This window comes from Cinclus cinclus, chromosome 24 (assembly GCF_963662255.1).
Source record: "Cinclus cinclus chromosome 24, bCinCin1.1, whole genome shotgun sequence".
NCBI lineage: Eukaryota > Metazoa > Chordata > Aves > Passeriformes > Cinclidae > Cinclus > Cinclus cinclus.
The window spans coordinates 1,495,479-1,520,742 of record NC_085069.1 but is presented as its reverse complement, the minus strand read 5'-3'; the positions used below and the strand labels follow the sequence as shown (position 1 = coordinate 1,520,742).

Sequence of the window (25,264 nt, the reverse complement as noted above, 5' to 3'; positions counted from 1 at the left end):
CACACACCTCCCACACTGACCTACTCTGGGTCCCAGAGCAAGCCCAGCCCCAACCCTACCCCCTCTGTTTTCTTTTGGGGTCAGGTAAAACTCAATCCAATACCTAATACCAAACCCTTGGAGGATTTGGACACCTGGCAGATTGTCCTGCTTGGGCACAGGGACGTTCCATTCTCCACTGCCCATTTTCAGCTCATTCCTGGCAGCACCCCAGAAATGGGACGCCTGCTCTTGCCTCCTCCCACATGGGACAAGAAGCAGCAGGTTTTAATGGGCTTTTCCTCCATTTGCACAAAGCAGCTCCACTTCTTGTTTTCTAAAAGCGTTTAGGATTGTGTACTACAAAGTCTCCAGCCACAGATGTAAATCTCACACCTGTGTCCTGCAGATGAGAGACTTGGTTTTGGTTCAGATCTGGGTTTTGGAAAGGCCAACACCATCCTGAGCACAGGCAGCAGGAATGGCACAAGTCCACCCTTGAGGACAGCAAACTGTGAGAGCCCTGTCATTCTCCAGAGCTCCCAAAAACCAGAAGTCTTTGTTGGTTGATTCCACAGCCACAGATTGATATGTTTGTGTTTAACCCTTCCACTTCCTCAGCCTGTCTGGGCTTCTCTCTTCTATTACCATGAGAGCTAAAAAGATAATAGAAGAAAATGAACAAAAAACCCAACATCCTGAAAAGCCCCTTTCAGACCCAGCTGCTTGTGGATTCATCCTCCTGCTTCTGACAAAGCTGCCTTTTGCGGTGACAACTGAAAGCAGGTTTTTGAAGGGTATCCACATAGTGTGTGCAACATCAACAGGTACTTCCCCACTAGGAATAAATCATTGCATTTAGTTTTTTAACCCAGGATTTGCATCCAGGTGTTTTCCACAGGTTGGAGGAGGAGGTTGAAATTGTGAACAGAAAGTGCAAGAGCTAAAGAAATAATAAATACAGGCTTTTATGGGGTCTGGCACAAGGGCCTCTGCCCATCCCTGGGTGTGCCAGGGGCTGCCCATTCATAAGGAATTTGTGTTCCACTGACCCTGGGACAGCATATTTCCCTTCTTCCCCCAAACTGGACTCTAGAAAAATCTTTTGAGAAGGCACTTGTCCTTCAAATCCCTATTTTGTAACATTTAGATTACAAAAGCCCTCTGAGATCATCAGGTCCAACTATTCCCCATGGTACTGCCAAAGCCACCATTGACCCATGTCCTCAAGTGCCACATCCACAGGACTTTTCAACCCTTCCAAGGATGGGGACTCACCTACTGTCCTGGGAACAGGACATTTCTTACACAAGAACTCTCCGTTCCAAAATCAGTTAAGACTATCAGGACAAAAAAGGGGAGAAGCAGGGGGTGGGTGGGGAAGGAAGAACAAGATAAACAGGAAAAAAGACCAAATAAAGACACTGAAGAATAGATTCAAGAGAGCTGAGGGTTCACTGAGTCAGTGATGAAGTGAAATAAGATCAAGCAGAGATGCACCTGAGACATCACAGAACCCCAGCATGGTTTGGGCTGGAAGAGCCTTTAAAGCCCACCAGGTGCCACCCCCTACCATGGGCAGGGACACCTTCCACCGTTCCAGAATGCTCCAAGCCCTGGCCAAACTGGCCTTGGACGCTTCCAGAGCTGGGGTAGCCACAGCTGCTCTAGGCACCCTGTGCCAAGCAATATTTTGCCTCTCTAGAGCCCAGTTGAGCTACAAGTTTTCAGATAGGAAAAGGTCCATTGATAACACCAAATCTCCTGTCCTGGGCAGGAACGGCCCCTGGTAATTTCTCCTAGCCTCTCTTCTGCTCCAACTGCTTCCCCTGAGAGCTAGCGACAGCTCCAGACTGTTTCCCTTCTAGGCAGTGATCCCACACACAGTTATTGCAGGGGTTAAGTCAGACAGCCCCACTGCACAAGAGCAGGTCCACATGTCACCCTCCCAACATCAGCTGGGGCTCTAAATACAGAAATAAAGAGGAAAGAAGGAAGAGGGCAATGGCTCCAGGCTGTCTGCAGGCAGAAGAAGCACTGAGTAAATGCTCTTCTTGGTTTTTCCTTACTGCAACACAAGACAAAAACAGTAAGGGGATGAAGCTTCTAGCAGATGTATCAGAGGACATGTAACCCTCCCATTCCCCTCCCCTGAGCTGGGTTGAACAGACCCCAGCCAGGAATGCTGGAGGTGAAAAGAGCCTTGGCAGGGACTGTGCAGGAGCCTGTGTGGGTCCTCAGGTTCTGCTACAGCTCTTATTTCTACAGAGGCTAAGACTTTCCTATAGGATTTGGCCCCAAATCCATAAATTGGAGCCAATCCTAATCAACCTAAAGAGTCAGGGCTACCAGAACAGGGACTGGACTGAGCTGAAGTGCCTCAGCAGGAGGTATGACAACAGGGCAGTGGAGGCAGGAGGGACATCAAAACTCAACCCTCGCTCCTTGGGCAGGACTTGCTCCTCCAGGGCAGCCATTATCCTGATATTTAACAGGGAAGAAAACCAGAGGGCAGTGGTAGGTGACAGTCCAAGCACTGCACAGGTCTTGGGTACACCCAGCAGAGTGGAGTGAGCAAACTGGAGCAGCCTGGGGACACAGCCAGGAGCTGCTTCCCACCAGTGACACCCACAGTACCTGTGTGGGTGTCACTGTCCCAGATCTGCCACCACATAGCCCAGAAAGTCCCCCCAAGCCCAGTGGTGCCCACCAGGTCGGGCAGAGCTGTCACCTCCCTCTGAAGGACCTTCACAGCCTTCAGCTCATGCCTGTGTTTCAAGGATCAATCCCTGTGGAAGGATCCATCCCTTTTTTCCAACCTCCTGCCCACACTTGTGGGAGGGCAAGCTCAGCAGCTGGAAAGGCTGCCCCAGAGAGGGTGGCCCAGTGCTGCCAGGAGCTGTTGGCACTCCACAGGGACTGAGAACCCTCTCTGGGAGGGCAGGTGGGCACTGCCATGTGTCCTGCTCATCCCCACAGCAGGATTTGGAGTGGAGGAACCTGGAGACATCCCTGGGACTGGTATATGCAGGGGCTCCATGGAGAGCCTGGAAACAGAACAGATCATTCAGTGCCAGCACCTGGCACAGCAACCACAGGAATGCTGCTGCCTTCAAGTCTGGCATTCCCCCAGGGCTTGGAATAACATCCACCTTTCCTCCTTCTGCTTTTCTTGGCCAAATGGGGTGCAGGGATACACCCAGCTGCCCAACAGCCCAGGGCAGCCTGAGCTGACAGAGTCAAGAGGCTGCCCTGTGAGCATATGAGGTGTGTGACCCCCCTCTCCAGTCCTGCAGCCCTTCCTGAGCACACAGGTACCCAGCCCAACACCTGCTGGTCTCTGTGCTGGCAGTGCCAGCCCAGGGAGGAAGGCTCAATTAAACAATATTAAACAGTGCCAAAAAAATACTTTATTTACCAAAACCACATTAAAATACTACAAAAACTATCCCATCCTGCCTCAGCTCGCAGCTCAAGATCCTGGAGGAGGCTTGCAGAGCTCACGCAGCAGCACCAGCTTCGTGGCCAGCAGGACTTCACGGCGGCCAAGGTGGCTCCTCCTGCAATAGCAAGACAGCCGGGAGGCCTCCAGGGCCACATTCCCGAGGAGCTGGGGACTGCCCAGGCAGGCCAGCAGAGAAGACAGTAGGTAAGAATCCCCAGTGGAACACATCTGTGGGAAGAGCAACCAACAACATCAGCACAGTCATCATAGGGCAGCACAGCTAGAACTGCCCAGCCACAGCTTCAGTTTGGGGTCATGGAATCATTCAGGTTGGAAAAACCCATAAAAATCAAATCCAAGTATTCTTCCAGCACTACCAAAACCATCATTAACCCACCACATCCATACATGTTTTAAACCCCTGCAGGGGTGGTAACACCATTGCCCTGGGCAGCCCTGGTCAGCCACCACCCAGCATAGGTAAGTGAGTAGGTGGAACTCAGCAAGCAGGAGCTTGTACCCCAGACCAGCAGGGGTCACCTGGTTCAGGAGCTTGCAGATATGGGCAGAATAAGCCACTTTCTTCTTCTGCCTGTGGAGACGGAGGCAGTAGAGGCTCTGCCAGGCACATCCTTCCGCTACCTTCGAGGGCTCAGGGAGAAGAGGGGGTCCTGGCTCCATTGCTGCTGCCCACACTCAATGCTGGGGTCACACACACTTCCAGTGGCTACAAAATCCCTGCTGAGAGAGAACCAAGCAGAGACTGAACACACTACTGCCCTCATCCTGTCATTGCCAGGGCACCAATTAGCACCAGGCAAATTAGGCACTTAGAATAACACCAAAGCTATTCAGCACGTTGCATAAACAAGGCCAGAAGCCACCCCTCTACAAAGCTAAATGCATCAGAAAAGCAAAAGCACAAATAAAGCATTTCATGAGACTTTATTTTTTTTTTTCCCTCCTCCTTTTTTTCTCTTCACCAGCTCACCTCAAAGAGCAGCTCCAGTCTCGTCCCCCTTCAGGCACGGAGAGGGAGCTGGGATCTGCTGCCTATAACCAGGGGGGATCATTGCCTTCAGCTGGGTGGAGAGGCGCCCCGCAGCTGCTCGGCTGGGGATGGAAATGGACACAGGTATGGAGACAAGGACAGGAATGGCTACAGCACCTCACACCTGCACCCCGTCTCCTACACTCACACCAGCTATTCTTACTCCAAATTATTTTAGGTAAGTCTGCCCCCAGCCCCATTGCCTCATTTAGTATCATTAATGTAACTAGCTCGCGATGATGAATCTGGGGGAACTTTTTGTGTGGTTTATTCTGCATTAATTTGAGGAAGTTCCAGGGTTTCACCAAGCACCAGAGTGAGCAGGGCCTGGGGGTACTCGGAGATGCTGGGGACAGAACCTAACCTTGCTGGGTGGGGCCCTGGGGTGGGGCTTACCCTGGGTGCAGGATCTACCTTGTCCCCTCTGTCCTGGCAGGGGTCTCAGTGCAGAACTCTGTTTTGTGGTGTTTGTGTCATCGGGGTCAGCAAAAGGGGGTCAGTGTGTTCTGGATATGGCCCCATCCTCAGAGGGATGAGTTCCTAAGGACAGGATCCCTCGGGTGCAGCCCCTCACCCCACAGGGTGTTTGTGGGGGGTCCCTGGGGTGCAGGGACCTGCAGGATATGGGATGGGGCTGGGTGTGCCTGCAGGACACTGTGGAGGGAGATGGGGGTCCTGGGATATAGGATCTGTCCCAGAGCGAGGGGAAGGAGGTGTCCCCTGAGTGCAGGATCCAGCCCTGCTCTGGGATGGAGACTCCAAAGGATGCAGCATGTGGCCCTGTAGCACATGCCAGTGCAGGGCCTGCCCCTGGGGGGGGGAGGGGGAGTCCGTCCAGATGAAGAATGTGACCCCTTAGCACCCTGAGGAGGGCGGGGGGTGTGGGGGGCTCCCCTCGGTGCAGGACACAGCCCAGGGAGGACGATTTCTCCCGGGGGAACAGCACACTGTAGCCCCTCATTCTGGAGATCTTTTCCAGTGCAAAATGCGGCCCCTTAGCACCTTGTGCTGTGCTGAGGGGGTGTCTCCTCAGGTGCAGGATGTGATTATTTTGCACACTATGTCAGAGAGGGGACACTCCTGGGTCCAGGATACACCCCGGGAAGGAATTGTTCCTCTTTCAATCACATCCTCCCCTGCCCACCCGGGGGGTGTCCCTGTATGCAGAGCAATGGAAGTAGCCCAAGGCTGCTGCTGGTTCTGGGGTTCCCGGGTGTTGCAGGGGGCTTTTTTGCGTAGTTTATCTGTACAGCGTTAACTGGGAGCTTGTGCCGTGACAATTCTGCATTAATCTGGGAGGGTTCTGGGGGTTCAGTAGACACCAGAGTGAACAGGGCCTGGGGGAGCACCTAAGGGGTGAGAGAGGACTGAGTGGGGTCATGGGGTGAGGTTTCACTTGGGTGCAGGAACTGCCTTCTCCCCCCCGTCCTGACAGGGGGTAAAAAGCACCCTATATTTGGGGTCCCCTGCTCCTCTGGGTACACAGCTCCTGCTCCAGGGCACACATCCCCCATCCCGGAGATCCCGATCCCGCAGTCCCGGGGATCCCCTGCTCCAGGGCACACATCCCCCATCCCGGAGATCCCGATCCCGCAGTCCCGGGGATCCCCTGCTCCAGGGCACACATCCCCCATCCCGGAGATCCCGATCCCGCCGTCCCGGGGATCCCCTGCTCCAGGGCACACATCCCCCATCCCGGAGATCCCGATCCCGCAGTCCCGGGGATCCCCTGCTCCAGGGCACACATCCCCCATCCCGGAGATCCCGATCCCGCAGTCCCGGGGATCCCCTGCTCCAGGGCACACATCCCCCATCCCGGAGATCCCGATCCCGCCGTCCCGGGGATCCCCGCCTGCAGCGCGCGGCTTCTGCCGCCAGGGGGCGCTCCCGCTCCGCCCCGCTCCGGGGGCGCCGTGCCCGCTGCGGCCGCCAGGGGGAGCTGCGCGGGGGCCGCCTCACGGCCCCGGCCCCGCCCCGCCGCAGGTGACACCCCCCGCGCCCGGGAGCGGCGGGAGCGATCCCGGTCCCGGTCCCGCTCCCGCTCCCGCTCCTATCCCGGCCCCCATCCCGGTCCCGGCCGTCCCAGTGGCCGTCATGGCGGAGCAGGAGAGTTTGGAGTTCGGCAAAGCCGACTTCGTGCTGATGGACGCCGTCACCATGCCCGAGTTCATGGCGAACCTCCGGCTGCGGTGAGTGAGGGGCGGGAGGCGCGGCCCCCCGGCCCCGGGGCTCGGTGGGTCTTCCCCTCACACACGGTCCGGTTGGGATGGAGTGTGAGGGGGTGAGGGAACTGAAACCCTCCCTGAGCCTCCTCCGCCGGCTGCCCCTCCCTGACTGAGTAAACCCGCGCAAAGTGTGGATTTTTCTATGAAATGAAGAGCCGGATAAAGGAGAGGTGCTCAGGGTGCACCAAACCCTGGAGGCTGTGGGGCTCTCATTCCACCTCCAGATAATCTTCCGGAGTCACCTGCCCCTGTGCCCACCTCCTTCATGAATCATGCGATGGTTTAGGAGCGAAGGCACCTTAAGGACTTTACTTTTAAACAGTATGCTGTTGATCTTCCCCTATATCACAGAAACACAGGATAGGTTGGGTTGGAAGGGACCTCAAAGCCCACCCAGTGCCACCCCTGCCATGGGCAGGGACACCTTCCGCTGTCCCAGGCTGCTCCAAGCCCTGTCCAGCCTGGCCTGGGACACTTCCAGGGATCCAGGGGCAGCCACTGCTGCTCTGGGCGCGCTGTCCCACGCCCCTCTGACAGGTTTCTCTCCTATGCTGACATTCTGCAAAGTTGCTTTGGAGGAAAAAAAAAGAGCAATAAAAGTCACCAAAGTCCAAGGTTGCTCCATCCCGTGGGAGCATTGTAGCCACTCGCTGGTGTTGATTTGCTGTGTTAACATTTTGTGATCTTTATAGTCTCATTTCCTTCGTAGATGTGGTGGGTGCTGGGAAGTTCCACATTTCCCTGCCTGTTCCCTCTCCCGCACAATTAAATCCTGGGCAGCTCTGACAGAGGACAGCCAGGGAACTCTTAAGTCTGTGGCTGCTTTTCACTTTCCGTTATGAAACATTCATGGGAGCTCTTTCTGATAAACTCTTATGCCCCTGCTTGTGCAAGGATTTGATAATTGCCAGAAAGGAGCGTTTGGGATAAAAATGTGACTTGTTGGCTGTGTCCCACCCCTGTTCTGCTCAGGTCTTCCTGCCTGTTCCTGTCCTACCACTTGTGTTCTGGTGGGTATTGGAATCAGTCACTTGTCAGACCCCTGCTGTTGTTGGATGCACCTGGGAATGGCTCTAGCAATAGATGGGAGAAGCTCCCTCATCAGGCTTCAAACTACCGAGGAAGGAGAATATTAAGCTTTTTCAAACAATTGTGTTGCCTCCTCTGGATGAAATCTGTAGATTTTGACATCTGGTTGTTTCAGCCACTGAATTTCTGTGCTACACAGTTACAGGGTGTTCTTGTGCCCTGAGAGATTGTAGGGTGAGGGCTTAGATCCTGTGGGGTGTAAGAGCAATCAGCATACTTTATGCTTTTTTCCTTTTATATTTTGAATTTCTGTTTGGGCAGAGAGGGCATTTGTGTTGGAATATAAGAAAATCATGGTGAGAATGGTTGAGCTTTGAACATGACTTCAGATTTAAATGAATTTTGCGGTGCTTCTAAAAGTTTAAATTTGCTTCTCATTCGTACACTCCATGACATTGTAATTGTATTAGAAAGGGCTTGCATGCAGTATCTTTGTAATTAGCAGGAAACTTGCATGCCACGGTTTATTCATGGGGTTTTATTCTTTGGTTAATGTGTACTAGAAATCTAAATGAGGTATTGGAAATGGATTGATAGCTTAAAAATCAATGTGGCATGTTGGTTGCCTTTAGGAATCCATAGAGAGTGTCCTTGCAGGGACAGACTTTGCTAATTTTGTATTAAGAGATAAGAAGAATGAGCCAGCAGTCCTGGATCCTTACAATAAATGTGGAACTACATTCACTTTTTTCTCCGTCTGTTGCTGATGGTGCCCTAGGGTGTTGTCAGGACATCCCTGCTGTGTCTTATACACCTTGGAGGCCCCATTTGACTGCAGTGCCTTGGTCACTGGCGCTCAAACCTACCCAAACCCAGGCTTATCCTCTGACAACAGTTGAGACCTGAGTTCTTCTCACCCGGCTGTGAGCTCTGCCTGAGCTTCAAGGTCGTCTGGTGCCTGTGCTGTGTGCAGAGCAAGCTATTGTCAAAAGCTAACTGTTACTATTAATTTTTCTAACCTTGGTGCTGTAATCCCCTGCCTCTTGGCTTGGGGACTTTGTCCCAGTGTCTACACTGGGACGTTTGGGAAAGCTGATGTGAATTTCCCAAAAGTGTGTCTTTTCAGTAAAGCTGCTGAGCTCTGCTGCGTGTTGGGCACTGTGTGGTGGCCCTGGGCTGGTGCCCTGGCCCTGCTGCTGGTGTTTTACAGCACTCAGGCAACACCTGCTGCTCTCATTTTACTGCTCCGGAGAGGGCAATTGTCTCTTGGTGCTGACACTAAGAAACTGCATGGGACCCTGCTCGAGGGTTGGCTGTGTCACTGTGGCCATGGCAGAGTCCCCTTTGTGCTGTTCGTGTGCAGAGCTGGGGGAAGGAGCTGCTGCTCCTCCGTCACTGAGTACCCGTGGCAGGTTTGTTCGGTTTACACTTGGATGGGCTCCACCCTATTCATAAATCCAGCTTTCTGCTAAAGCTATTTTTGTTCGGGGTCACTGGCTGACCCAAGACGGTCTGTGCTGGATTTCATTCCCAAGTGAGCCCAGATGTGGGTGGAATTGAAATCATACCAGTTTCGGTGCATGCAAGGATATTTCCCCAAGGATGTCTCTAGTGGGAAGAAGGGGAATGGTGAAGCTGCACTTTTCATTAGTGTAGTATTTGAATTTAGTGATGCTGACATGGGCTGGATGAGTGTGCCTTGGTGGGTAGGTGGGTGGATGCAGTATGAATTTAGTACCTCATCTTCCAGCCCCAGTGCTCACATACAGTTATTTGTAGGTTTGAGTGGAGTTCAGCAGGGATATCACCGTGTCAGTATCTTTTCATGGCTGTGTCTTGCAGCTACTTAATGAATGTTTCTTTGGACTCTCAGCAGTCACTGCTGTTACACTTTATTGTAAATAAAAGTCATCCTGTCCTCAAATTCCTTAGTCCTGAGTGCACTTCATCCCCATGTCTGGTTGTGATTCTTAGTCATCAGAATAATTAAAAAAAAAAGAAAAGCTGGACTATGGGAATGGTCTGTGTGGACTTAGTAGCTTTGTTTCTTTATAGTAACCTCCAAAACTGTAACAGACAATTGTTTCTGAAACACCCATAAATCAGAATTATTAAAACCGCTTTATTTGAGTGGTTTGTGTGTCAGAAATCAGCCATCATACCTTCAGAGAGTGCCTGCTCATCTCTGCACTGCTGCAGGAATAATTGGTAATTCCAGTCTCAGGACATCAGATTAACTGAAGGATTCCCTAAAATAAGGAATCCTTTTGTGTCTAGCAACTCTCAGGTCCTGCCACTGGCAGGCAGATATTTATCTGTACTTAAGTGTTACTTATCTGCTGTAAGTGATGGGAGAATGCTCTGGACTTGGCACACTTTTTTATTTTTCTGCTTTTGACTTAACATGACCATGACTATCCCATGGCAGGTGGAGTGAGATGGTGCTTGTGGAAAGGGAGTATTGGTCTGGTCAGAGCTGCTCAGCTTTTGCAGAAATTGTGGTGCAGATTAAACTATTGAGTAAGAGAAGTAGCAAACTGCAACACCTCTTTTTCTTCATGCCACAGTGAAAATTTCAAGTAGTAAATGTTACAATTTTTAATTTACTTCCTCGTAAGGGAACTTATTTTTCAGAAGTATAAAATATTCTGGTTTATCAAGTGATTTCTTGTATTACACTGCAAAGACCACTCACTGTTCTGTACAGCTTGCATCTGTCTTGACAAACAGATCAAACCTCAGAGCTTTAAAAATGGGATCTTTGGCATGCAAAGGGGGATTTGTTGAATTATCTGTTGTGCAACCTTAGCAGTGCCTTTGGGAGTCACTGCAGAGCAGTTATTCCTCCCAGGGTCTCAGGTGTGTGCCAGGACAGTCAGATGTGACCCATTCACTCTATGCCAGGCAATAGGATCCTATGGGGGCCCAGCTGGGAGCAAACCCAGCACCCCTAAACCACTGGGAGTGGGGAAACCACATGGAAATGCAGCAGGGGAAAGCAGACAATTACACAGGGCAGCATCAGGGCAGTGTTTGGGGTGGTCTGATGTGAGCTGTGTGCTTCTGGTGTTTGTGTTCCCACATCTGCACTGTGAGCAGGTGCTACCTGACTCATCCTCTGCTGATTTCTAGTGACTTGCTCATTTTTCATAAGCATTGTGCAAATCTGGGAACACAATAGATCTGTGTCACTGTTACTAAAGAATTCAAGGATGTGTGAAAGGAAGACATTGAGAGCACCTGGTGATGTGCAATAATTGTAAAATTAATTTGGGGTTGTTTTCCTCTTCTTTTAAGTACTTCCAGCATGAAGCCAGCTGTGGAAGGCTGTACTTGCTCCTCAGATAGTTCCTGGTCATCCCAGCCAGCCTGAACCTGGAGTGGTGCAAAGAGCTGTGGGTTAATAGAGCGCATAGTCCCTGTGCATGTGGTGACTTCTGGCCTCCTAAAGCAGAATTTCGTAAAAACACGGGTCTGTGTTCACTTAAAAACACACAAAAGTGGTTTTCCTAATTCTCTCAACTATCTCTCAAACCCCAGCTTTTTCAGATTAAGGCAGCAGTTCTCGATGTTGTTTATTGCAGGTCCATTTGAAACACAGATAATATTTGCTATAATTATCAATAGTTTTGGCATCAAAAATCTATACTGAAAGTATTTGGTGCTGAGGGAGCCGTTTGCTTTGCAGGCAGGGCTGAGGTGTGGGCTGGAGTCCTAGAAAAAGGCTGAAGCAAACTGAATGGGGAATTGGGCTTTAAATGCTGCAGAGGGGTATCTCAAAGGGGTTTTCTTGAGGTAGTAGTGTGGAAGTTGTACCTTTTAGGCCTCTGTGAAAAAAACTCTGTTGTTTTTCTGGATGATGCAGCGAGTTGAGGCCATTCTTTAGAATCCTAAAATCACAGAATAGTTTGGGTTAGAAGGGACTCTAAAGTTCATCCAGTTCCACCCCCATGTCCCTTCCACTGGAGCAGGTTGCTTCAAGCCCCTGGCCTAGGACACTTCCAGGGAAGAACTTTATGTTCTGAAAGGCCAAACTCCTGTTCTGCCATTCAGTGTCCCTGAGATCTGCAGACTAGGTTGTTTGCTTACCTTCTTCATGTCTGGAAAAGCAAGTGCAAGTTCTGGGGTTCTGGGGTTGAACAAATGCTTTAATTTGTCCCCATCTTCAGGAAATAGATGTCCCTATGATCCATTAGGACAATTCTTAGCCCAGCTGTTGGTCCCATCTGTTCTTGCTTGGTACCACACCCTTTCTGCTCTTCCCTTGATGAACCCCATTTGCAGTTTTGGAGTGAAGGGTGCTGTCTGTATTACACTGATGTTTTTACACTGACTTTCTTATCTTTTGAGCTCCATCTTAAACATTCATATTTGGGGTTGAAATTGTGGTGGGAGCAGTCTGACTTCCCATGAGGTGATAAACTGTATTTAATCCCAGCAGAGGAAATATTATATGAATGCTTGCTTTTATTTGTGCTTTTGCTAATGAAATATTCATGCTTCATAAACAAGCTTTTCATGCCTTTAAGCCATTTTAATTTCCTCATTCTAAATAGTCATGAATATTTGAATCGTTCATGTGGTGTTGGATTAAAGAGCTGCTGGGAAGAGGCTGCTTTCTCCTTGGAGAGGGACACCTGCCTCCAGGTGCTGCAGGACCTACCCAGGCTAGCAGCAGTTGAGCCTCATGAGCCCTTCTTGGCTTCCTCAGAGTTGCTCAACTTGCAGAAGCCATCTTGTGTCACAGTTTGGAATGAATGGAATGAAAATTCCCCTTAGTCCATCAAAATTTGACTTACGAGCTTGGCCTGGGGCCAGCCTGATTTCAGAGATGTAAAAGGCCACCTATCTCACTTAAAAAGATGTCACTTAAAAAGCAAATCCCAACCAGAGTTGCAAAGGGACAATCCAGGCCAGCCTCCTGACTGCACGGGGACTCTTCAGCCCATGGACACCTGGAGCTGCTGCAGGTGTGCTCTGGGATTCCTGACTAGAATTCCCATGAACCAGGCTTTGAATGAGGTGATGTCCAGCCTGGAGTTTGTTTTGCCTCCATATGTGCTGAGTTTATCTGGTTTCACTGGGCCTTCCTTGGCACATCTGCTCTCCCTGCCTGATGAAAGCCTCCTTAGAGGGAAGTTTTACTGGAGTCTTTTTATAGCAGCTGGGTGGGGGAGTTTTCAATAACTTTCACACCTGAATACTATACGATGCCAGATTTATGAATGAGATCAGTCTTTCAGGGTGCCTTGTACTTCTAAACACTGCTGATGCTGTGCCCTAGACCTGCTGGTACTGCCTCTGGTCCTTGCCAGAGCACAGGTAACAGCATTTGCTTGTGAGTAGGTAGCAGCAACGTTTGGAGTGACATCCAGGGCACATGGCATCAAGTGTGGAGCAAAAACCTGACAGAATCTGTGAAGTAACCAGAACTATGGAGAATTAGCTCGGTAGGAAATGCTCATTCTTACATTTTTTGAAGTCTTTTTTTTCCTGCTGTTTACACAAAGTACATTTACAAAAATCAGCTGGTAATTTAGGAATTCCTCAGAAGCCTTTTGGCTTTCATCCTTACTCTGCAATAATTTTGTAGATTCTGATGAAGTGTTGTGGATCCTGAAGCTCCTCAGAATTGCAGTGTGTCTCTTTGGGATCATGTCAAGTGGAATCCTGTTTGGTTTTTGACTACCCCATGTTTGAGGTGGCTTGTGTAACCTGCATCATCTTAACTGAAGTGATTGGTCATCACCTGCTGAGTCTCACCAGCTGAAGGTTGACTCCAAGATCTGCTAAACTCCTACAGTAAATATTTGCTAATACTTCCAATGAGCCTCGTGGCCTCTAGTCAAGAGTCCTTTGCATTGACTTCTGTTCAAAAATCTGCCTTTCCAGGTGGCTTTACTAATCTAACACTCACCAAGCCCTTGCATTTCTCTGACTCTTTGCATTTTTTCTGACTGAGCAGGCTTTGACACCACCTGAACTTAGTGATATTTACTCAAATTCCTTTAAAGATGCAGATCTCACAAGGTATTTGGAGTTACATCATCTCTCTCTGTGTCCCTGGGTCATGATTGTATCTTTTTATGGAATGAAGGAATTCTGAGGGGGGGAAAAAGGAAACACATATCTATACATAGTTTTGCCTGTAAGTGTGAAAAAGGGAAGCTGTGTGTCCCCCAGTGGCAAATGCTCATTTCCAGTTCTCTGAAGCAAAACCATAATGTGTAAAGAAGATTTCTGTTTCTTTAAGGGCTTTTTTGTTGGTATGTGTTGAGATCTCAGCTCCTGATGCTTCTGTCACATGCTAATGTTCCTGTATTAGACCAGATGTAAAAGTATTCAGTTGTGGTGTTTTCAAGTTCTGAAAGACCAGCCTGGCTGTGAGGCTGTTCTGTCTTTGGGAGTGAAAAAGGGGCATTAGATAGACTTAACTTTTTTTGAAAATACTCCATTTTTCTTCAAATCTAAGCCACTAAACTGTTCCTGAGATAACCTCTGTCTTTGGCTAGGAATGAGGTTTTTCTGGTCTCTGAGTTGTTTGTGGCAGTAACACCCAGATCAGTTCCTTTGGGTGATCGTTTAGATGGACAGCAGATACTGTCCTGTCAGGGCCCAGCTGAGGTAGGAGGAGGGGGATATCTTGGAACGACCCTTTAAATAAAATAGTTGTTAGTGGTAAGCCAGAGGACCCAACCTATCATCACTGGTGGTCTTGCAGTGCTCAATTTCTCAAGCTCAGCAGCAGAACTGACTGGGGCATACCAAGCCTGCTCTTGCTCTAACTCTTGGTGGTGGTGGTATTTTCCCCCAGTATTCTGGTGGTATTCTGCCCCCAGTAGTTTCTGAGCATTTTTCTGTGCAGATTACAAAACTTCTACTCGAACAGTGCTGGAATATTTGTTCATCAGTTCTGTTCTCTTCTGCTGAAGCATTTTGCAGCCCACGTTTCTTGGCTGCTGGGATGCTGGTGACCTTCCCTTCTGGGTTTAGAAGTTGGCAGTGACCTGCTTTATGGCTGCCACTTGCCCAGTGACACTTCAGAGAGCAGTTTCTCCGTGGCTGTTGGGCTGGTCTGATCCAGAGCTTTATTTCCAGAAAAATGTACCGTTGGGTGAAAATACAGCGTTAAACCAGTTCCATGTCCCTGGACAGCTGCTTACCTGCCACGGTGTCATTTCTCAGCCTTGCACATTTCTTGCTCTACTCCAGCATGTCAGGCATTGACTCCCACTGTCCCACCTGACCTTCTTTTCTCCTGCTGACTTCCCATATTTCTGTAACTGCAGTACCCTCCTGGTCATCCTGGGTGACTCCTCTCTCCTCTTTCAGTACCTTCTGTGTGCAGCTGGAAACCTCTGCCTAGTTTTTCCCCTTGCTGCTGATGTCTCTTCCGCTCCCCAGTGTCATCTCTGATCTTGGGCTGATCTTCCCAGCCTTGCCCTGTCTGTCAGCTGGAATTCCCTGGGGCTGGGGTGAGTGAGCTCCTCTGGACAGCAGCTCCCTTGTTCTACCTGCACTGTTGGACTCGGTGCTTTCTAGGCCTTTTTCACCCCAAGTCAGGTGTTGGTATTCCCCTGTGGTGTATCAGGGCCAAGCCTGAGCCATACACAGAGCCCAGTCTTGCCCAGAGTCACCTCGCACTGATTTTTGTGCTCATTTCTTCTCTTGTGCCTTGACAAAGTCCCTTTTCCCACAGAGCTTCTTCAGAGTTATCCACAAAGATTGCTTTTGCTCTCAGTTCTGTCTCCTTCACCTGTCTCCTTGCTTCTCTCCTGTTCCACCTCAAACACAGCTTATCTCCTCCTCATGTTTATCAGTTTCCCCTGAAGGACTGATCTGTGTCATGTCTATCTGAAAACTTTTCTGACCAGCTTTTCCCTCAGTTGCTCCTTTTGGCATGCAAGAAACACCATATAACTTCCAGCAGACACTGCCTCTTCCTTCCATGTGTAATTTATGGAGCCCACACAAAGTGTGCCATGGCAGGAGGTTTGGAGTGCAGCAATCAATGAATATCGTGTTGATCTGCTCAAGCAGTTTCCTGGCTCCATGCTGAATCCCAGCCCACTGGAGGTTTTTTTTTTTTTTCTCTTGGGTCTGGACAGAGCCTGCCCCGATGTTATCCTGCCTGAGGTTGTTCAGGTAGAAAATTCTGATCAGAGTATCTTCCTGTGTTCCTGTTTAAGGCTAATGGGACTTACCTTGGGAAGCCTGAAGGCTCATTACATCTTCCTGGAAAACAAAAACTGGAGATTTGTGGCAGGACTCTGCAGTATGTGGGGTGTAATGTGCTGCTGGGGCTGGATGTGCTGTTTGGGGTGGTAGGCTTAGCTCCATCTCCAGACACAAAGGATTTTCCCCCTTGCTCCTGCATCATTATTCACATCAAGCCAACTCAAGCTGTGTTTCACTGGAAGTTCTGACAGCCTTGGAATAAATCCCTTTTTTCTGGGGCCCCTAACAAAGGTTTTCTGTCCCATTCTGATGGAGAGCAGGTGTACATGGCTGCTCCTCAAATGAATTATGCTTTGAGGCACCAGCTGAAACTTTCAGGGAAGGCTCCCTTTCAATATCTGCCTCCCATTACAGCATCAGTGCCTTCATTATTGCCCTGGGGTTTGTTTATGGTGCCCAGGTCAAACTCCCTGCAGGGAGCTCCAGCACTTCACTGCAGCCCAGCGTGCTCAATAGCCAGGCAGGAGTGAGAACCCATCCTTTAACAGCTACTGGATGGCAGCAAAGGCTGTCTCACCATGAATAGCAAACAGAAACAAACTGAAACAAAAAATCCCCTTTCCCACTGTAGGAACAACATGGCTTTCTTTGGGGAGAGCTCCTCCATGACATTTGGAGGGGTAAAAACCACAGTGGTTGTGAAAGCCTTCACACCAGGGCCATCAAGGGCACAATGAAGCTTTCATTCTCCACATCACATCGCTGAGATGTTTACATGAAAACTTTTGCTGTTATTCAGATTGCTACGCTGCAGCTAAAAAAGGTTATTTTGTTTACAAGCATGAATGATAAAGTAAATTTCACCTTCAAAAGAAAACTTCAGCTAAGGCTCTTTGAAGGAGCTCCCCTGCACTGTTTATAAAGGAACTGGATATGAAGTTTATAAACTTCTGAGGAGGGAAATGGTGCCTTCTGCTGCTCCTTAATATCAGCTTCTTTGCGTGTTGCTGCTTCTTGATCCCAGGTGTGAAGACCAGGGGAGTGAATGAAAACAGGCTCAAAGATCTGTAAATACATTTTAGGCCCCAGAAGAATCCCAAAGCACCAGACCTGGAGCACCGGAATCTTCAAGTGAGCTTGCTTAGAAAAATTGTTGCCCCTGCATGCTGCAGAGAATGTCCTCCCTTGTTTGCTTCTCAGACTGTCAGGACACTGTACTGCTTTTCCTTGTGCTTCCAGGGACAGAAGAACCCCCAGATTCTTTTAAAGCTGGGTGTAAACACCTCTTTGGAACAGTAGCCATTAAACTTTGTGGAAAAGTGCTTAGCAATGACAAAAAAATGTTATTTCCGAAAGGATCTCTGTAGCACTGAGGGTTTTTTTTTTTTTGCAAATGAAAGTCCAAATCTACCACAAAAATGTCCCTGTAACCTCTTCTAATTCAAAACATATTCCTTGCTTTTCAAAAGCGCAGGCAAATTACCAGGGAGCCTTTCTAAAATAAGCCCGAGGTTGGATGTTTGACTTTGCAGACAGTGCTGCTTGATAATCAGCATTTCCTTTTTTGAGTTTGCCTGTGTCAGAAAGGAGCTTTGCTCTGTGTGGTTTCTGACCTGTTCCAGGTGAGGAGAACATGAACAACATCCGTGCTGCAGTACTGGGATAGAAACAGGAGTATCACTGTCCCTTATTTTCCTGATAAATGTAACATTTGTGTCTCGAGCAAAACAAACAATGGAAATCTTGTCTTTGTTCTTGTTTTTTGGGCCATGCTGCATCCTGGCTTTCAAGGATGCAGACATTCCTGAGCTAGACATCTCCAATGTCTGGCAGCTGGTTCTCTGGCTCTGTGTTGTTTATGGAACTGAAACTGCTCTGAGGAAACACCAGTGAAAAGCAGATCTGTGTGAAGTGTAAAGCTTTTAAACCTGGTGTGAAAACCTGAGAGCTGGGCTTGTTTGGAAACTGAAGGAAACCTAAACAATTTTGAAATTATTTGGAATATTTGTCTTCATTTTCCCAATCAGTTGATATAAAACATGTTTTCCATTAATGACTTAGATTTTTTGAGACTTAAAGGAGGGGTTGCTTATTGTCAAAACAAATCTTGTTTTTCACCAAATATCTTGGCTGCCTGGTTTGATTTCTGGTGCTGTCCCTGTATTCTGCAGGCAGTGGAGGGGAGATGGTGCCAGGGTGTCACCTGAAATGCTGGACTAATGGGTGCTGTGGAGTTTGGATTCCAGTGCTTGTGCCCTGAGGAGCCATGCCAGGCTCCAGCTGGCTGACAGGAGTGGGAAAGCCAGGAAAGAGTGATGGGGGACACCCATCTCCTAAAAGATGCCACGTGTATCATGTTTGGCCAGGCAGGAAACCTCAAATCTTTTATAAACTTAAAGAATGCCTGATCGTTTCTGTCCTGCTTTTCTGCTGGGTTTCTGGGTCTTGGATGCTGTCATGGAGGAGCCAAGGTGGGACCTGCTGCTCACTGGATGAGCCATTGGAGTAGGAAGGTGTTCACTGGTCCCAGGGCTGCTCTGAGGGGATTGTGTGGGTTTGGGGCTCTGTTCTCACACCACAGGTTGTGATTGACTAGCAGCCTTCAGCCTTCTAGCAGCCTAGATGTGCTGCTACTGAATTTAGGGAGAAAACTTGTGTCAGTCTTGGTCTTCTCCCAGGAGTTCTGTCCATAACTGATGGGTAATTGGCTGCTCAGCTGCTTTCCTGAGAGGCTGTTTATTAAAGTTAGTGAGCAGACCCAGTGCAGATGGATAGATCATTTGTTCTAGTGGACAAACAAAAATGTGTTGTGTTACAAACTTTATAGCTGAATCACGGAAACTTTAGAATTGGGACATAAATGTTAAACTCCATCTGATACATTTTAGCCTTCTGCCTTTCTCCTACTGTCCTTGTACCTAGGAAAAAATAACAGAAGTTCAGTGCAGTAAACTTGGTGAATTTTGAAGGCGTTCTGTGTCACCTTGACCAAATGAAAGGAATCATTTGCTAGGGTTATATTTATTAATGTGCACTTAAACCACAATAAATCACAGGAGGGATAAGTGAACAGGTTCTTACAGAAAGACTGGCTTTGTCAGTGTCAGGGTTATGTTGTACGAGGGATGTGGGAAGCTCAAACAGTTAAGCAGTCAGATCAGTATTTGTTGGTTTTTTTTATCAAGACACCTTTGCTGCCTTTTTTGAAGGCTCCTCTTTACCTGTCGCTGGTTATGTGCATAAATCTTGCGTTGACAGTAATTCCCACAGCACCTTCCCATCCTTTGTGCTGTGCCAAAGGATGTTTCACTTCAAGTGCCAGATTCTTGCATGTCTTGATGAGCAGGGTAAGCCCCAGAACCAATCTGGGAAATCTTTCAGGGGAAAATATCCCCACATCTTACTTTTCATACGTAGATGTACTGGCTGGCCTTTTTTAAGACAAACGAGCAGCCTCCGTTTGTCCTAATGAGGTACTTGATGTGAAACTGATTGATAGCACTAATGGCCAGAGTCCAAATAATTTGCTGTGTAGGAAAATTGCCCAATTGTGCCCACCCACCAGGTCATCCCTGGGTGTCACATGGAGAGTGGGAGCCTTTGATTCATTCTCTGAGTAACCGAGTGCAACGGGTATTTTGCAAACTGGAAGCTTCTATCTCTGAAGACCGAGATTTCTTTGTATTTTGACCTGGGTTTTGATGCTCTTTTACCCTCCACTGCTATGAGTGCCAAATAGTTTTTTTTTTTTCAACAGGGGAGAAAGCAACTTGAAAAAACATCCTACTCCATATCAGCTACAAACCATCCATTTATCCATGAGGACAGGGGAGGAGCAGTGTGAGGGGGCAGCACTGGCAAGTGCAAGCATTCTCTGATTTTGTTCTGCTCTCTGATGTTTAAACATTTCAGATGTTCCGTGGTTGTTTCCAGCTTCACAGTGATGAAAGCTAAAAACCCCTTAATTAGGGTGAGGATGGTTGTGTTCTTTTTACTCTAACAGGGTGTATTTTAAGAAAAAACAGTTGTTATCATGATACACATGGAATAAATCACAAGTGGTGAAATTTATTTCTCAGAATTGTTTTTCCCTTCTCTCTCAGTGTTACTACCACTGTCCCCTTGGGTTATCTGGGATTAACTTATCCTGCCATGGAATTTTCACACCAAGCATTTTGACTTTGAAATTGCATCTTTCACTCGGAGGGGAAAAGTGGAGTAGTTTCAAGACTCACAGAAATTTTGAATGAACACTGAGAAAGTAATAGCAGCATATGGATTTTTATGGAGTGGGGAATGTCACAATTGCCTTTCACAGAAACTGTATTGTGACACAAGAGCTGAGGGGGTTTCAGGAGGGATGTCCTGCCCTTTGGTGCTTTCAGGTGCTGGTGTTAATGCCTGGGAACTGATTTGGCTGAAAAAAGATCTTTTTCTTCTCTTCTTAGGATCCCCAAGTGCCTTCCAGCGTGGGAACTGGTAGCAGGAGGTGATGCTGGGGGTCCTGCTGGTGTGGGGTGACAGACGTTCCTCAGCATTCAATTCCCACTGCTCCCTCCCTTCTCCTACCTGTCCCATTAGAGAGCTCAAAGAAGTCTCAATGGAGACCTTCTTTTCTGGGTTGTTTTGTCATAGAATGTTAAGGGGTTGGAAAGGGATCATTTAGTCCCATGATAGGCAGGAATACCTCCCGCTAGACCAGCCTGGCCTTGAACATTTCCAGATCTGGGATGTCCACAACCTCCCTGGGCAACCTGTTCCAGTGTATCATTGTCCTCAAATAAAAAAAATTCTTCCTAATATCTAACCTGAATTTCTCTTTTTTCAATTTGTACCCCTTCTGCCTTGTCCTGTGACTGCAGTTTGTGACAAAGAGTCCCTCTCCAGCTTCCCAGTAGCCCCTTCAGACACTGGAAGGTGTGAGGTCTGCACACAACCTTCCCTTGCCCAGGCCGTGTTAATGTTTATTGTGTTAAAGTTTCCAGCATGATTCTCTTGGTTCAGCCTTGGAGGGCTGAAGGGCCCTGCTCTCAGCCAGCCCCTGCCCCTCTGGGAGCCACAGAGACCCAACAGTCCTGCCGCAGTGCCAGTCCTTGCTGAACTGTTCCATTCTTTAATTATGCTCAGGATTAATCAATTTCTGGTGCTTCTGGATGCCACTCTTCCAGATGAGTGTTTGTCACTCATTTGCTTTGGGAGTTTCACATTTGCAGAGTGTAACTGGCCACTCTTAAATGTTCCTTGGATTTTTCTCATTAGCTTTGCCTTGAATTGCATCATGGAGAAGTTGAAATAGCAATAAAAACCACTTCCTACTAAGTGGGTACCATCTTATCTCACTGTGACTTGCTTTCTTACCAAGTGAATTGTGGGATCTCATGAAAACACATTTGTTAGATCACACTTGTGAAGATACTTTAGTAGCTTTGTTCCTCTAATTCCAAATATAACCACCCCGTGATCTTAATCAACATTTGCTTTAAAATTTTCCAGCTGGAAATTAACTCCCTGGCAAATTTGGCCAACACCAGTGGCAATGTGAAGGTGTCTTTTTGTTGTTGTGGACTTAGTTCCTTCTTTTCCGTGTACAGATATGACTGTGGTAGGGGAGTACTTTGGAGTTTACTCCAAATGTGACTCATGTTTGCCAGATCCACCTATAGCAAAAATAAGCCAAGCCATTACAGTGTGCATTATTTAGGCTACTGAATGTTTTATCCAGTGTTTTGTGCAGTAGTCAGTGAACTTTCCCTGGAAGCCTTTATGGGTTAGTTTGCTTCTCTTCCCCCATTTGTCCACGAAGGAGCCACAAATCCTCAGCCTGAGGGAGGAGGTGTCTCCATTTAGGGTTTTGCTGCTTTTGCCGTCCAGTCTGATTTGGTTTTGTCACTGGGACTGGCAATTGCGCAAGATTACCTTTGAGAAACCAACATTGTTATTGCTGACAGTTCTCTGCCTCCTGGCTGGTTTCTGCGGACCTCGGGCTCCTGCTCTCAGCAACCCGTGGGAGTCCTGGTGGTTAATGAGCGTTAATTTCCTAGATAGTGCCGGGTAATCTCCATTTCAGCAAGAGTTTCGCTGTGCTGAACCTCAGTGCAGCAGGGAGCTGGCTGTGCGTGGTGAACTGGTGGTAGTTGCATTTCACAGGAGCTGTGGAGCTGATGGGATGAGCCCGAGAGAACCGGGGGAAACGCTCTCAGTCTGGAATCTGTGCAGTGTGGATTCTCCAGAGAGCGAGAACGGTCTGGTCAGGGACAGAGGACTGTCCCCAGCTGATGAGCACTGCCCTCTCCTCTGAGAGCAGCATCTCCTGAAGCATCCAGAGGTTGGTGGGCGGGGGGAGTGAAGCTTCTCATACCGGATCCAAAGCAAGATCTTCCTGCAGAAACTTCCTCACCGAGAGCACCATCTGCAGCTGGGCCTGGGGTGGCAGCTGTCAAATACTGCTGTGATGAACTTCACACAACTGAAATACAAGTTGAAAAGATTTGTAGCTGCATTTTTTTTTTTTTCAGCTCAAGACACTTTTCCCCCTTCTTTTCTATTCTCCAGCATTTTGTTGCTGACATCTTTGTCCACTGGCATTCGGTCTTTCTAAAACATTTTGTGTGGAGCCAGGAGCAGTTGCTTTGCTGTGTATGTATCACAGGTGTTTACAGAATTCCTTTTGAAATAAATGAAAGGTTAAATGGAAGACAGTTGTTTCCACATAAGGATTCTGTGGGTGAAGTTAAATACTTGGATCTAAACAAAAGTGTGAGCTGTGCATTTCACAGGATGAAATTACCCTGGTTATGGTGCTTTTTTTCCTCCTGCCCCTCCCCCCCCAATTTACAGAGTTACTTCCTAATATTTACTGATATTAGTTCCTAAACGAGATTGTTATCAATACTTTAGTGCCCCCTCAGGGCTGCAGCAACTGGGTGACCTAACTGGGTTAATTCCTCCCAATTTAAATTCCTTCTGTCGAAACAGGAACAATTCCTTGGATAGGAAAACGTTTCTAGCAGGATCCCACCTGCCCGGCGGTGCTCCGGTTTCCCGGGATTGCGGTGGTGGTGTCCCGGGGAGAGAGGAGCTCTGCAACCCTGGGATGGAGCTCCACTCCACCCTTGGAAGCTCCGGCTGCTGCCGCTGCCCTTCCCTGGCGCTGCCTCGGTTGTGTAACGTCCTGCAGGAGAACCGGCTCCGGGACACAGCTCTGTGATTAATCGGGGAAACATCTAACAACCTTAAATGGCAGCGAATTTCTTTTGGCAGGTGGAGACCCAGAAAGTCCCTGCTGCCACGGAGGGAGCGTTGCTCTGAAGTGCTTGGATCACATTTTGTTTGCCCTAAAAAACTTTTACCACTGTGCTGAAATCTTTTTACACATCTTTGTGCCATGATTCCCACCCAGGTCAGAATATGGGGCAACATTTTTTTCAGATCCTCACTGAACAGCAGAAGTGCCATTACTTCTTGCCCCAGAAAATGCAGCACTCGTCCCTGTGGGGAAGGGGTGAAGTGTCCCTCTGCAGTGACGTGGTGACAGCCACAGCTGTGTGCTCAGGTTGGTCTTCCCAAGCCTTATGAACTGCACTGCAGATAATCCCGGATGTCCTCTGGAAGACTGGGCACAATAAAGTCATGTACCAGCCTGCCAGATGAAATATTTCAAACATTCTGGTTACTATCTTTCTGAAGGTTAATAAGTAACTGGGCTCATCTGAGAGTTCTTTTGGAGTGCCCTGGATTAAGATTGGGTTTTAGATTTAGTGAGGTAATAACCCACCTTTAAAAGATCTTTGATAAAACAGTGATAAGGGAGAATTGATTACTCTGAAAATTGTAATGTGAATTATTTTTTATTCAAAAGCTCCAAATTCTCAGCATTTTTCTGTATACTTTGAATTGGAATTTAGTTTTGACTTGAGGAATAGTTTGCTGGAATTTTTTTAATCTCCTTGTTGGACAGCATGAGTTTTGTTGGTGTACCCATAAATTTAATGGAAGTTTGTTTATTTTACTGAGGCTCTGTTAAGGGCAGAAAGTCCATACCTAAACCTAAATTTTATATGCTCTAGAAAACTTTCAGATTGCAATGATTAGGTAGGATTAAAAATGGCTGTTTCTATCATGTTGCTATTGCTCGAGATGTCTGTGGCCTGCACTGGCTGTGGTCATGGGGGCGTTCTTAATTCTTAAATTAATTCTCTCTTTACCAGTAGGGGTGGTACCAGGTGTTGTTTGCTTCCAACCCTGTGCTAAAGCAAAGGCATCAGCAGGCAGGAACTGCACACCACCGAAAACCCTGAGCTGGTGTTTGCCTTTAAAAAACTCAACAGCACGGATTTGAGACAGTCAATCTCCCTGCACACAGACAAGCTGTTAGTCTGGCAGGATGTAATTCCATTTTCCTAATAGTTTGATTTCCTTCTGGGCTGTGTGTGCTTCAGCTCATCACTGCTCTTGCACTGAATTGATGTTGACTCAGGTAGTTTTCTGAGTAATTCAAGGAAAGGATGTTTGTGAAAAGATTGTGATTTGCTTTTATCTATAGCAAATGCAGGCTATCAAGAGAACTTATAAATGCTAAACTTCTAGGCCCATCTGTACATAATTTTCCAAGTCACATTTTATGGCTGCACATGGTGACTGCAGCTCCTAGTGCAGAGAACCAACAGGCAGACCCTGTTCCTTGGTTTTTAGTAATGTATGAAGGCACAACACACGTCTGACACAGCCTGGAGACTGCCATGGCTTAAGAGTTCATTCCGTTTACTTAAAATCTTAAGGGAAGTCTGATTTCAGGCATGTTGATTTCTTCAGAAAGCTTTTTTTAGTTTGGCTAATGGCCACATTATGTAAGATATAATTATTTGGCCTCAAAGTAGTGATTTCAACAAGGGAACAGGGTAGAGCTGGCTGTGGGCTGTGTTGTGGCAGCACCATTGCAATTGCCACAGCTGAGGTGTGGGCATAAAGTCTCTGGCTCCTTGGTGCCTGTATCCTATTCCCCTCCAGCTGCCTGTCACTGTCCTCAGTGCAAACAGGGATATCAGAAAACAACCAGGAAAATCTTCTCTTTTCATGTTTTTGAAGGACTTTGTGGCTGCAGCTGTTAACTCCCATGCAACTCTTCTTCTCATGGACATGCTCCAAGAGGTACCACAGCCAGGGCTGACTCCAGAGCAGTCCCTGGGGAATGTCTTTGGTGGCTTTGCCACCCTGAATGTCTGGGTCTGACCAGAGCTGTGTTCAGAGAATCAACTGCTCTGGTTCTGCTGGCACAGTAGCCACAGCTGAGGTGTTTTTAAATCTGTTTTCCTGATATTGAAAAGAATTGTTAGGAACCTCCTTAAATTCCCTTTAACC

At 48.0% G+C, this 25,264-nt stretch overlaps 1 protein-coding gene across 1 annotated transcript in view; it reads left to right on the top strand.

The window, feature by feature from the left end:
• The first annotated feature begins 6,569 nt into the window (after positions 1-6,569).
• Positions 6,570-25,264, top strand: part of MYO1D (myosin ID) — a 149,800-nt gene continuing 131,105 nt past the window's right edge. The window contains exon 1 of the mRNA XM_062507902.1: positions 6,570-6,664. Coding sequence (XP_062363886.1) covers positions 6,570-6,664 — 95 coding nt within the window. The remainder of the gene's footprint in view (positions 6,665-25,264) is intronic.